Source organism: Periophthalmus magnuspinnatus, chromosome 5 (assembly GCF_009829125.3).
Source record: "Periophthalmus magnuspinnatus isolate fPerMag1 chromosome 5, fPerMag1.2.pri, whole genome shotgun sequence".
Taxonomy (NCBI): domain Eukaryota; kingdom Metazoa; phylum Chordata; class Actinopteri; order Gobiiformes; family Gobiidae; genus Periophthalmus; species Periophthalmus magnuspinnatus.
In genome coordinates, this window is record NC_047130.1 from 20,514,007 (window position 1) to 20,527,981 (window position 13,975).

At 36.0% G+C, this 13,975-nt stretch overlaps 1 protein-coding gene across 2 annotated transcripts in view; it reads right to left on the reverse strand.

Annotated features, from left to right (window-relative positions):
* Positions 1–13,975, reverse strand: part of arhgef25b (Rho guanine nucleotide exchange factor (GEF) 25b) — a 29,290-nt gene that overhangs the window by 1,494 nt on the left and 13,821 nt on the right. For both annotated transcript variants that reach the window (XM_055221983.1, XM_033967248.2), the window contains 10 exons: positions 8,870–8,994; positions 8,727–8,793; positions 6,944–7,047; positions 6,749–6,818; positions 4,240–4,329; positions 3,927–4,019; positions 3,605–3,655; positions 2,421–2,498; positions 1,212–1,406; positions 38–218 (listed from right to left, as the gene is read on the reverse strand). In XM_055221983.1, coding sequence (XP_055077958.1) covers positions 38–218; positions 1,212–1,406; positions 2,421–2,498; positions 3,605–3,655; positions 3,927–4,019; positions 4,240–4,329; positions 6,749–6,818; positions 6,944–7,047; positions 8,727–8,793; positions 8,870–8,994 — 1,054 coding nt within the window. The remainder of the gene's footprint in view (positions 1–37; positions 219–1,211; positions 1,407–2,420; positions 2,499–3,604; positions 3,656–3,926; positions 4,020–4,239; positions 4,330–6,748; positions 6,819–6,943; positions 7,048–8,726; positions 8,794–8,869; positions 8,995–13,975) is intronic.

Here is a 13,975-nt window from a genome sequence, read left to right on the forward strand (position 1 = left end):
AAAATGTTGTGGTGGAAGTCTAACATCAATAAAATACCATTGAGAAAGTTCCTCTGTGTCTCTAGTATCTGGACCACGTCACTCCTCCAGGCCCTCTGCACCTCCACAGACGGGGTGGTCATGATGAACCGCGTCACTGTGCCGTTTGTACCACGTGATGTCAGCACCAAACAGCAGGGATCCTCGTCTGACAGCTGCTCCACGCCCAAACAACTCACCTGCAACAGTATGCACAGGGTTAGGGTGAATCTGAGTATTTTTTTATTTGAAACTTTGCATTTATGGGGATTGTCTTAATGAATTTTGACTGTTTTGAATGTTTAACGATGAACTAGATTCTGGTTATTTTAAGGAAACATTGTTATTGATGAAATATTAATGTTAGATCTGCTTTTATGTAATAAGCTCTTTGTTTTCTGTATCTGCCCAAGGACTGCAAAATGAGGTCTCATGCTCCCTGAACCACTCTTTCACAATTTGAGCCCGATGGAATATGCCCGTGCCATCAGGGAAGAAAAAATCCATTGATGGAATAACCTGGTCATCAGCACAGACTGTTGCTGAACCTAGACCTGACCAACTGCAGGAGGCTCGTACCTATTTGCTTGCTTGTTAAATCCAGGTGGCGACTCTTTTTTTGGCCAGACAGTGTATAAAAGGCAGTTAATAATGATAATAATAATAATGATGATAATTCAATAGGCTTAAATAGCACTTCTCTACTACAAACTACGGCTGCCCTATGACCAACTGATGGACACAAGTCTGCCAATCTGTGCTATCGGCCATCAGAAGATCCCAATTACTTACACACACACATATGCACACTCATGTTGGGTACCCATGCTTTCTGGGGACATCAAGTTGACTTAAATTAATTTCCTTCAGACAGATCCTAACCTTAACCATAGTGATCATTAGCCTAACCATAACCTAAACCTAGTTATATTTGAACTTTATGCCATGTTGCTAATCTAATAAGTCATGGGAACCAGATTTTATCCTCATAAGAAAAGCCGGTCCCCCATAATGTGATGTCAGTGTGTACCATATATAGATTATAGTCCTCACAATGTAATCAGAACCCACCCACGCACATACCATATTCACATATCGACAAGGTAGGCGAAGTGTCTTGCCCAAGTACACACAGCACTGGTTGGAGCTAGAATCAAACAATGGCTGTTTCTAGTGAACATGCTAGTTGGTACCTTAATACTGTTCTTGAATGTGTATCCGGTCAGAGAAAGTCCCTTCTTCTTGTCGATGGGCTCGCTGAAGATGACCAGTTGTTCAAACAGAAAGACTCTCCTCTCACGGCTCCGGTTCAGGACGGCCCCCTCCAACTCCTCCGTCACCGAGAATGTGTCCTGCTGGAGGAGTTTACCCTGAGCTGTGATCTTACCCTGAAAACAGACCCCAACACAGGGATGAAACTTATTACATCTCCTGGACAAAACACCAAAACAACAGGTTTCTGAAGATATCAAAACTGTCTGTAGTGTTGTATAGGGGTGTGCAATTAATTAAATTCTAATAAAGATTGGGATTCGCTCATTTCTTATCGGGAATGATCAGCTTTGGTCTTTTTAATCTTTAGCCAATCCTTTGTTGGTAAAAGCATGTGGGGTGGAGCAGAGTTGAGACTTTGGAGGAATTTTGTTTACTGTCTGCATGTAATTATGAAGCGTTTTACTGTCCAAGTACTGGGGAGTGCGCTGTTAGCATGCTAGTTTTTGTTAGCATTACCGTGATGGCAAAACTCGGCACTGATCTCTGAAAGTTGTGAAAAGCACTTATAAACTCATCGTGGTGAATAATTAGGATGCTCGGGAATGCATAAGGACAGTGAGGAATAACTTTGGACACTGCAAACTTTTTAAAATTAAATATTAATTGTAGTAGTAGTAATAGTAGCAGCTGTAGTAGCAGTAGTAGTAGTAGTAGTAGCAGTAGTAGCAGCATTAGTAGTAGTTCTGTTTTTCACATTTTAAGTAAAAATCAGTTACAGCTCCTTTAACGTCTGGATTGTTTGTTTCACTTTAACATCCTTCAGATCTTTATTTTTGTGTATGATCCTGAATCTGAATTTTTAATAATCATTTTAAGGGCTGTGGGTGGAGATAAGGGATAGGTGAAAACAGAACTTTTCAGAGCACTCAAGACTCAAATGCAGGACAAAACAAGATTACTCAAACGCGCATGAATCAGTTGGAATACAAATGAGGGATAGCAAACATAACGTGGTTAAAAGCTCATAAAAGTTGATTTGGCATATGTCTCCATTGTCTATTTTGATTATCATCAGGATCACTGACTCCTGGCCCACACAGACACGGGGACATAATCTAGACTCATTGAAATCGCACGCTTTGCCGCTCTTGTTCATTGTTCTTCAGATGATATAATTTCCTCCTCACCTCGAAGCCCTGCAGCCGGCCCACATTCATCATGTCGTTACAGCGTTTGGGCACGAAGCATGTCACCTCCACCGCTCTCTGGAACACAGCAGGGAGGTAACAGACACATGTATAACACTATTTTTATTTAACTCATCAGTCTTATGTTTATTCTATTACCAGTGTTTTCTTATGAATAAAAAGACAATATATTTTTGGGTGAATAACATAATTTTCTCTCGCTCTTTTTGTTTTGAATCTAACCAAATTTAAAGGTGCATTATGTAATGTTTCTGCTGGAGGGTCTGCTGCCTGCTTACCTCCATGGAAATGTTATAGCTATTTCCTGGAATGTTCCAAAGTTTAGCTTCAAACTTATATATCCACTTTATTTCTATCAATATCCATATCTTTCAATGGTGTGAAGCATCTGGGATGAGAATCAGCTCCTCCAAATCCGAAACCATGCTTCTTGACACGGTGGGTGGAGAGTCCTTGCCTCAAGTGGAGGAGTTCAAGTATCTCGGGGTCTTGTTCACAAGTGAGGAAAGGATGGAATGTGAGATTGACAGGCGGATCTGTGCAGCATCTGCAGTGATGCGTCGCTGTATTGGACTGTTGTGGTAAAGAAGGAGTCGAAAGGCAAAGCTCTCGATTTACCAGTCAGTCTACGTTTCTACCCTCACCTATGGTCATGAACTTTGGGTAATGATCGACGGGACAAGATCACAGGTACAACCTATCAAAAGGAGTTTCCTTTGCAGGGTGGCTGGGCACTCCCTTAGAGATAGTGAGGAGCTCAGTCACACGGGAGCTGCTCCTCCACGCTGAGAGGAGCCAGCTGAGGTGGCTTGGGCATCAGATCAGGATACCTCCTGGACGCCTCCCTAGGGAGGTGTCCTACCGGGAGGAGGGCCTGGGGAAGACCCAGAACACGCTGAAAAGGCTATGCCTCTTGCCTGGCCTGGGAACTGGCCTTGGGGTTCCACCAGAGGATTTGGAGGACATGTCTGGGGTGAGGGAAGTCCATGCTTAGACTGCTGACCCCGTGACATGGCCCCAGATAAGCAGAAGAAAATGGGTGGATGGACCTTTCAGTGGATAGATTACACATTGCTTTTTTACTGTTTCCAATGGCATTCACAACCACAATGATAAAAACATTAAACAAAAATAATTTCTGGTCTTTGACATTAAAAACAGACCTGTAGCTGCTCCACATTTCTTCCTGCTTTGCTGTAGTACTTCAGAAAATCCTGACAAAAAAATAAAAGTAAAAGTTAGTAAAAGGGCCCATATTACACTATTTTCTAATTTATGTTATTAGTGTATGTTGTATTTCTTCTCTCAACAGAAAACACTCTATTCCACCTTGTGATGTCATGTGGTAATACAGGAGGAGCTCCATTGTGTTTTTAAACTCCATACACCATCACTAGAATCATTTGGATGATTTTAGACCTGGAATTGCCAATATCTACTGAGCTAAAGGTAAACGAATACAAATACATGTGTAGTGAATCTTACCTTGAGCAACAGTTGATATTTCATGATCCTCTGAACAGGTTTGATGAGGAGGTCGTTGAGCTGCAGCCTGTGACCAAGCTGCTGTCTCAAATCCTGATGAAACAAAAAAAAAAAAAAAAAAAAAAAAAATATATATATATACAGTTTTTACTTACATCTTTTGGTTTATATATATATATATATATATATATATATATATATATATATATATATATATATATATATATATATATATATATATATATATATATATATAAACCAAAAGATGTAAGTAAAAACTGTATATAAAAATGTAAATGTAAAAACTGATCACCTCAAAGAAGGTTTCAATAAACTCAGAGACAAGGTATTCAGACTTGGGTTTGTTTTGGCAGTAGACCACATACATGTGGAGACGTCGCTCCTGCAAAATGATTAAGATCATTTAAAAAGACATAACTAATACAAATACATGCTACAGGGTGGACAATAGCAGGATGAACATTTTAAAACACAATCTGACCTTGTGTCAATCGGACAAACTGGTTATGATGCAGTTTCTTGTTGTTGGTGGGTTTTTTGGTTCTGTCCTTTACAGTGGACACTTTTTATTTTTACTTCACTACATTTGAGTGCAGGTATGTATACTTTCTACTTTTTTTAACTGGACTGAAGAGTAAAAAGTTCTTTACATTTGATTTGAGGGGTTATTTTTACCATGTTTGTGGTAACATCCTGATTAAAGTTTTCAAATTCAAGTTTCGGCTTTAGGTAAAACAAAAATTAATACACAAAATTGATTCGTACTGTTGCTGTTGGCCAAAATATGTATGATTTAACACTTAAATAAATGAACAACACGTGTGAAATACTGTTACTTTTTACTCTTAAAGTACATTTTTAAACAGGTACTTAAATACTTTTACTTAAGTGGAATTTTTCATGAGATACCTTTACATGAGTTACCTCTGTATGTGTACTAAATAAAATTGAGTACTTCTTCCACCATTAAAAATATCACTTCACACCCTTGTTCAGATGATTAATTTACATTGCAAGTTTTCTTTCTTAAAAAACTTAATTAGCTTTTTTCAGCCTCTTAAAATATTTTTTCACACAAACTGTGCGTTTCTGTAACTAACTCTGTGGAATGAGAGCATTTTGTTCAAAACCCCCCAGATAATTCATACATTTAAGTACTAGCACTGTTCCAGTGGATTTGTAAAAGTGAGGAACAAGTTAGGGTCATGCACAAAAATTAAACAATTATAGTGTTTTTATTGTTCAAAATTACATTGAACAGTTCTGACTGTGTTCTGACCTGTAACATGACCTGATGGTGCCAACAGGTTGTTTCTATGGAGATAGCTCTAATATAATGCAATAATCTCCATGGTGACAAGAAGGTGACAGACCCTCCACCAGAAATACACATGGTGCATCTTTAATGGACTCATTACAGATTGTTTTATTTTTTTTTACTGTGCTTCCATTTGGACTCATGACAACAAACTATTAATCAAAAAATAAATAAAAATGATATAAATACCTAATTCTTTCTGTTAGAGTTTGAAAAGTACCCCAGATCAAAATTAACAACATTTTTCCTACTAACAATTAAAATTGTATTACTGGATTTTTTAAAGAAAAACAATGTATTATTTTTTTTTTTTAAACGGACCCTTTATTTAACCAGGAAAATCCCATTGAGATTCAAAGTCTCTTTTTTAAGGGAGCCATGAGGCATCAACAATACAACTCATAGACAAAGCCTTTCATATAAAACAGACAGTAATACAACAATAGAAAGTATTAGGGTCATCATTTTAGTTTTGGTTCTTTATTGAGTCGTGTGTGAATTTTTGACATTTTAATTCATGTCTCTGCTGTGGGGGGAGAGTAGTTTGTCTATTTTGCACTAAATCTTAACTCACTGTTTCTCATCACAAGTTATTTTTGTGTTTGGCCTTTGACTGAACTTTGGGAGCTCTGAATGAAGAACGATTGACTTCAGCTGCCAAATATGGAAGACATTACAAATGTGGTTTTCAAGCAGAATATTTGACCTTCAGAAAAGTCCTCAGTTATGATCTCTGCTCGTGCAAAATGGTTCTACTCTTGTGATGAGTCTAACCATGTTTAAACGGGGACACACTGTTTAAAATCAGCTTTTATGAGGTTTTAACCACGTTATTACCAGTGCTTACATTACAAGTACTCAATTCTGTTACTTAACTAAAAGTACAGATACAGAGGTAAAAAGTTACTCAAATAAAAGTAAAAGTATTACATTAAAAAAAACGAGTAATAATAATAATAATAATAATAATAATAATAATAATAATAATAATAATAATAATAATAATAATAATAATAATAATAATAAATAAAAGTTTTTAAATACCAGTTGAAAAATGTTAATATTTTGGTCAACAGTAACAATACAAATTCTTAATTTTTCTCATAAATTTTGTGCATTTATTTTTGTTTGCTGAAAGTCGAAACATGAACTTGAAAACTTTAGTCAAAATGTTTCCACGAACATGGTAAAAATAACACCTCTGGTTAAAAAATTTTGTGGACTTGTAAGTACAGATACTACAGATAATTATGGTCCTTTAAAAAGCCTTAATGATTTGGTAACTGCGTCATTTAAATTCAGATTTCGATTAGATTGCGATTAATCTTACGGCGCAATAAAACACAAATAAATCTATAATCATTTCCCCCTAAGCTCGAGTATACAGAGGCAGGATATAACGTCACAAATAGCAGTGTGTTTATAGCCTCAGACCTTTTGTACAAAGTCCAAATCTAAACAGTATTTTCTCATTGACACTCACATGTTTAATGAAGAGCTGCGCCAAAGTATCGGGGTCAGACACACACTTCTCCAACTCTCCCAGGAAATAACTGCAACACACAACACCACCGCCAGGAGCAGAGTGTCAGGAAACTCAGGAAAACAAACAATGGTGAGAGCGGAAAATGAGCGGAAGTGTGGGAAAGTTGAAGTGAGAATTATGAAATGAACTCACTCTTTGTGCCAGTCGTAAATCTGGTGGATGTTACCAAAGATGATTCTGTCTTTTCCCTTCATTTCTTCTGGAATGCCCTGGTTTGTCATAGCTGTCATGTAGCCCTGCAAATTAAAATTAACATTACAGTTAATTAAAAAAAGAAAATGAATACAATAACAAAAATAATATGAATTAATGAAAATTAATAAAATAAATATATATATAAAATTAAAAAAATGTAAATCTATTGTACAATTTCAAAAGGCCAAAAATCTCTACACCCCTAATTACTTTTGAGATATAGAAAAGTGGACAACAGAGATTCCAACACGTATTCAGTCTCTCATTTGTGTTGCCAGTTTCAATGGTGAAATCCAGTTGGTTTAGACCTAAAAGGATTGACTTTATCTGATCTGAATCGTCAGTATCTAAACCCCAGAACCTGCAGTGAATTATTAATCAGTGCTAATGCAGCCTCTGCAGCTCAGTGAGTGAATTCTGGAGGTTCTGAACTGTAACATAAGCCCATGGTCCATACGATGAGAATAAGAAATGTGTGTCTTCTATTCACAGGTTAGGGTGAATAGAAGACACACATTTTTAAATCAATAAAGTTGGCTACAAGATTGCTGTCTATATACATTTCTTTGAAGTGTTTATTTGGGTCAAAAACATGGAGAAAAGCTTTAAAAATTAATTAGGTAACACTTTATAATAACTGCACTATTCACATCTTTAATATAACATGAAGAAAGACCTACTCCATGATGAATAAATAGTGTATTAAGAATGATTCAGGCTTAGTAACTACTTAATTAACAGGTTAAGTTAGGATAGTTACTAACCCTGTCACATGGCCCATTTTACGCTATTTTCTGATCTATGTTATAATGTTTCCTTATCACAAACAGACCTGGAGTTTTGTTTTGTTTCATTCACACATGTTTAACACACAAACACTGCATATTTAGGCTGAGTTCTTCTTTCACACTGAAAACACTCTGTTCCACCTTGTGAAGTCATGTGGTAATACAGGAAGTGCTCCACTGTGTTTCAAACACCTTCACTAAAATCATGTGCATAATTTCAGGTCTGGAATTGCCAATCTCTGTTGAATAAAAGGTGGAACAAAGCATTTTGAGCTTTGGAGATATAGGCAAACAAACAATAAATGATTAGTCAAACGTGTGAATGAAACAAAACACAACTCCAGGTCTGTTTATATAGGACCTTTAATAAACTATTTGCTGATTATTTTATTAAGGCTAATTAAAGGACCTGCAACTGATTTTAATACATGAGATTCAAGTTAGCGGTAAATGCTCTTTACATTGTATTGTATGATAAAAGCTGCTAAATAAGCCAGACACTGAGACAGCAAAATATTATCTGGTATTAACTAACACAGAAGCTACTGACAAAGTAATATTTTCTCATCCAATCAGGCACATTGTTACTAAGCATCATGGGAAACCAACTGCCTGAAACTGAAATCAAAAACAGTTGATTCTCGGCCATGGTGCATTTTGCAAGGCTAAAAGTTCAAACTCAAAAATGTTCCTGACTCATGGTTTGACATCAGGTACAGGGCCTTTAAGGGGTAGTTATTATAAAGTGTTACCAAAAATACCATAAAAAGCTAAAAGCTGCATCTCCTTTTATCTGTTTCTTTCATTTGTGTTTTGTTCTTGAATTGTGTAAAGCATCTTTGAGTATCTTGTAAAGTGCTATACAAGTGTTATGTATTATTATTATTATTATTAAAAATGTAAATATCTTTATTCAGATCATAAAAACAAACCTCTACAATAAGTCCCAGGTCTTCCACATAGAGCCTCTCGGTCTCGATCAGCTCCGTCAGCACATATCTGCAACGATAAAAGTGTCATGGAGATTTATGTGTGCAGATTCTGAAGTGGTTTCCTTCCTCTTTGAGTCACCCACAGGCTTTTCTCATACGCCGCTGCTCTGGCTTCCTCTGTGTCAGCTGGAGACGACCACGGGTTTGAAATATCGTCATTCCCTGGACTGTTGTTTTCACCTGGCAGCGTGGAGAGGCTGGTGTGGCCCTATAACACAGAACGTTCATCACATTGTGGGGACTAAGCATGTGGAGATATAGAAATTTTGTGTCACAATTATTACAGTTAGCATAGACAAAGAGAATGTGACGTCACTCATAGCGTTCAGCTCCAGTCAAATGAAGCTCATCGAGGTTAGAGCAGTTATAGGGGCCAATTTGAGCTAATCCATATTTGCAATTCAGCAAGTATCAATCCAGAGCGAGGCTGTTAAAGATAATGCTCCTTCCAGCCCGAGACCTCTGGGGAAAAAGATGCCTGATTTCTCTGTTATAAATGTTAATTTATGTTATTAAATCTTTATTTATATATACAGTCTGATTATAAGTTCTAAGAAGGTCCAGAAATCAGATTATAGTCAGATTTTGGTGTACGTGTGAACAAGGCCAGTGTAAACAGCAATGATCTAGAAGAGAACATGATGCTTTAGGAGCTTCTTTCTACAGTCTGGGTGAGTATCACGAGCGATTATTGTATCCTTTTTATCACGATAAACAAAATGAGTGTTTATTGTCCCATCCATAGTGGGGACTTGAATCTGTGCTGTGTGGGAGTTTAACCAACTGTAGCACTTTAAGATTTGTTTTTCAGATGTAAACCAATATAAATCTAATCTCTCTCATTATTAATATTTTGCACTTCATGGGCCAGGAGTTAACCAAGAATTTGTCTCAAGTACAGTAATAGTACTGACACACTAAACCAGGGACCACACTAAGTCTAAACCTTAAAGGGCTCATATTACACTATTTTCTGATCTATGTTATGTTGATTCCTCATGAAAAAGATGCCCAGACTTGTGTTTTGTTTCATTCACACATGTTTAACACACAAACTCTGCTTATTTAAGAGTTCTTCTCTCAAACAGAAAACACTCTGTTCCACCTTGTGATGTCATGTGGTAAAACAGGAAGTTCTCCACTGTGTTTTTAAACTCCATACACCTTTACTAGAATAATTTGGATAATTTCAACCCTGGAATTGCCAGTCTATACTGAACAAAAGGTAAAAGGTAGATGTTAACTTAAACACTACCACTATATGACATCACAAGGTGGGACAGAGCATTTTGAGCTAGAGTAGACAGACTAATGATGGAAAGGTTACTCAAACATATGTGAATGAAACAAAACACAGCTCCAACATAATTTTGCCTCATATAGGATCTTTAAAATACAAATTAACCAGTCCAAACCAGGACTAAGTCAGTACAACCCTGGGATTATCCAAATGGAAATAACGTTAAAAAGTGCATTACATCGCAATTTGATTTTTGATTTTACATAGTCAGTTTGCTAGATGCAATAACTGTTGACATCTATCTCCTTAGTGTTTATGCAGATAATTATGGGGTTGCCTGAAAAAGGAGGTGGTATAAAAAAAGACAGGAAAAAGTCATTAAAATATTGCTGATGCCAGGGAACATTACACAACACCAAACCCACCAAATAAAATGACATCAATAAGCACTTTTTAGGAGGAAAGTTGGAAAAATGCTGTGTAATCATAGTATTAAAGGCCTGATACCTAATGTTCAGTTCACAGTTTGCCCTGCACCACTTGGTCCCTTCTCTCATTCTGCGGTTGAACTATGACAAAGAAACAACTGTCTGGAATAGTCTCAGGCTGTTGCTTCCACGTGGTTCTCATCCAACAAAATGTCTAACAGGGCAAAATGAAGTATCACACCTGGTTGTTACCATCTGGTTCTCACCCAATAAAATCTCTATTAAAATGCACCACAGGCAGTACTTAACAGAAGACGTAAAAGAGAAGTGAAGGGCCTTTCATTAGCTTTGGGTTAATGATCGCTGAATTTAAATAACACGTTTGGTTCACAATTTCACAATTTTTTAAACATATGAAAATATTTTGATAATAATCTTTAGTGAAAAACAGCTGGCATTCTTGGAGAAAAGGCTTTTGTCCAGTCTGGATTATAAGGACAGGATATGTTGGTGTTTTATTGTTGTTTTATAGTTTTATTGTTCTTTGCTTGTGTATTGTATTATTTGTATATTTGTTTTGGTTTTTGACTTTTTATGTGAAGGACTTTGGTCAGCCGCAGTTGTATTTAAATGTGCTATATAAACAAAATTGAACTGAATTGAAATGCAAGCCCATCATTTTGATATATTTAATTAATATTAGACTTATATAATTTGCAACTGCACTTCGATTTCAATAAGTAAATTGTTTTCAAAGATTCTATACAGTTTAAAATAATCCAAAAATATTGCAGATTCAGAGAAGTCAGGCCTGTCATGATAATTACTATATCGAGTTATTGTTCAGTGTATGAAAGATGGAACAATCATTTTTGAGGATTTATCATGGGACTTTTTCTTTTACTAGTGGAGAACATTTTGTCATTTTTCTGTTCTATGATAAGATTTGAGCTGTAAAGGCTCGAATAAATAACTAATTATAGATACAAACTTTCATTCTGCTGTTTTTTTTTTTATTGCAGTTCATGATTTTTAACCATATTGTACGTTTAGAATAGATTTTGCTAGTAATTCTACTTTAGGGATTTTCTGTCAATGGCATAAATTTGTTTCAATATTATCATTTATTGTTTATATTTTCTTCAGCAATGTATCGTACTTCAAAATATGTTATCGTGACAGGTCTACTCAATATGCATTACAGAACATGCTTACTCTGAAACTGCAGTTATGATCAGTGGTAGTGAAGTACTCAATTGTGTTATTTAAGTAAAAGTACAGATACAGTGGTAAAAATTTACTCAAGTAAAAGTAAGCATCACATGAAAAAATCGACTTAAGTAAAAGTATTTAAATATCTATTTAAAAATGTTCTTTAAGTAAAAAGTAGAAGTATTTCACACAAGTGTTAATTTACTCAAATATTAAATGTAGTGATATTGATTTAAAAATGATACATATTTTGGTCAACAGTAACAATACAAATCAATTTCTTAATTTTTCTTATGAATTTTGTGTATTTTTGTTTGGTCAAAGATGAAGCTTGAGCTTGAAAACTTTAGTCAGGGTGTTGCAAGTACAGATACTGCTCTCAAATATAGTGAAGTAAAAGTAAAAATTATCCACTGTAAAATTGAATTGACATAAAGTACAGATACCTAAAAATTCTACTTAAGTACAATACTTTACTACTTTTACTGTATTACCTTCCACCATGGGTTATGATAAACAATACAAAAATGACACCTTTATTTTGTTTTACCCAATATTTAAACTGACAGGAAAATGTGTTCCTTTAGCTTAAATGGTCCTTGCATTTTGGATGGAATTTTCCATAGTGATGACAGAGGAATTCTGCTTTAGGACTCACCACTACTTCCTGTATTTTGTTCTCAGCTTTTTTCCACAAACTGCCAAAAAACTGATATAAACTATGATACACATCGACCACAGGTACTATCCCAACAAACCAAGCAGTAATTAGAAAAACATGAAAATCTGTAACTTTAAAAGCCGATCTTTGCTCCATCATCATAATACCATCCCTCTGCCTCTCTGCTTATATAACTATCACCTAAAGCTCTCCAGGTCTAATGTGAATTTGCCTGTAATCCTCTGGACTTAGCTTGGTCTGGCCACATCATGTTCCCTCTGCTCTGTAATCCCAAACGTTTTCTGGGTCAAAAACGAACCAAGTGTTTATTATTTTACCTCTTTCAGTTCAGGTCAGATTTTTAATGGCATTTTTCTGCTCTACTCCCCGACAGTGGAAACTATGCAGGAAAACCTACCTCTCATGTCATAAAAGTAGGTTAGCAGGTAAAAAGTGGGGTCTGGTCCAGTGATTGTGGTATGATAATGTTTATGCAGTCTTCCACATTGGCCTCATTTTTAGGCATGAACAATTATAACGTGTATCTCCCATATAGATTTTTAGATAAAACTGCCAATCCTCATTTTTACAATTTTTTTTACGTAAAATCTAACTTGTTGCTCTTATTTGAAGGTCCTATATTACACAAAATTGATTCTTGTGAGCTTTAAGTCATGTTATAATGTTATCTCATCAAAAACATACCTGGTGTTGTGTTTTGTTTCATTCACACATGTTTGAGTAACACTTTATTGTTAGTCTGTCTATATCTCCAAAGCTCAAAATGCTCTGTTCCACCTTGTGATGTCACGAAGCGGTAGTTGTCAAGTTAACAGCAACAATTTACCTTTTAATTAGTCGAGATTGGCAGTCCCAGAGCTGATATCATCCAAGGTGGAATGAGTTTTTTTCAGTTTGAGAGAAGAATTCAGCCTGAATATGCAGGTTTGTGTGTTAAACATGTGTGAATGAAACAAAACACATCTCCAGGTCTGTTTGTGATGAGGAAACAACATTATAACATAGATTAGAAATATCTTATATGGACCCATTAATCCTAAAGCTGTCTTTTTATTTTTAAGTATTTTTAATGTTAAAGGTGCACTGCGTAACTTTCAGGTGGGAAGTCCACTACCTGTAATTGTCAGGACAAACTTAGAGTTTTTTGAATTACACATGTTTTTATTGATCAAAAACATGCAAGCGAGGCCATCTCTACATAGATCTAACCTGTAATGTACTGATGTCCTTCAGTCCCTTATTTGTATCAACCTAAAAGTGTGTAATATTTTTGCTTGTATTATACTTGTATATGCTATATACATCTATATTTACTATGTTCATACTTGAACACACAAGATCAAAACTGGGTGTAACCCTGTAACTAAACCAGGACCAGACCAGACCTAAACCAAGTCGGTATCACGACTTAACTGGGCTCAAACCAGCGCAGAGAAGCCTATGGTATGGTAAAGTTCTAAGATCCCTTCAGTCTCTCTTCTCAGAGTGGTCCTCAGTCTCTCACCTTTGACCCCGACCCAGTTCAGTCTTTTCTTGATCAACAGCAGATGGTCGGACACAGAACATCAGAGCAGGTTTTGAATGAGAACTATACAACTGCTAATACTACTGTCACTCCTGCAGCTCA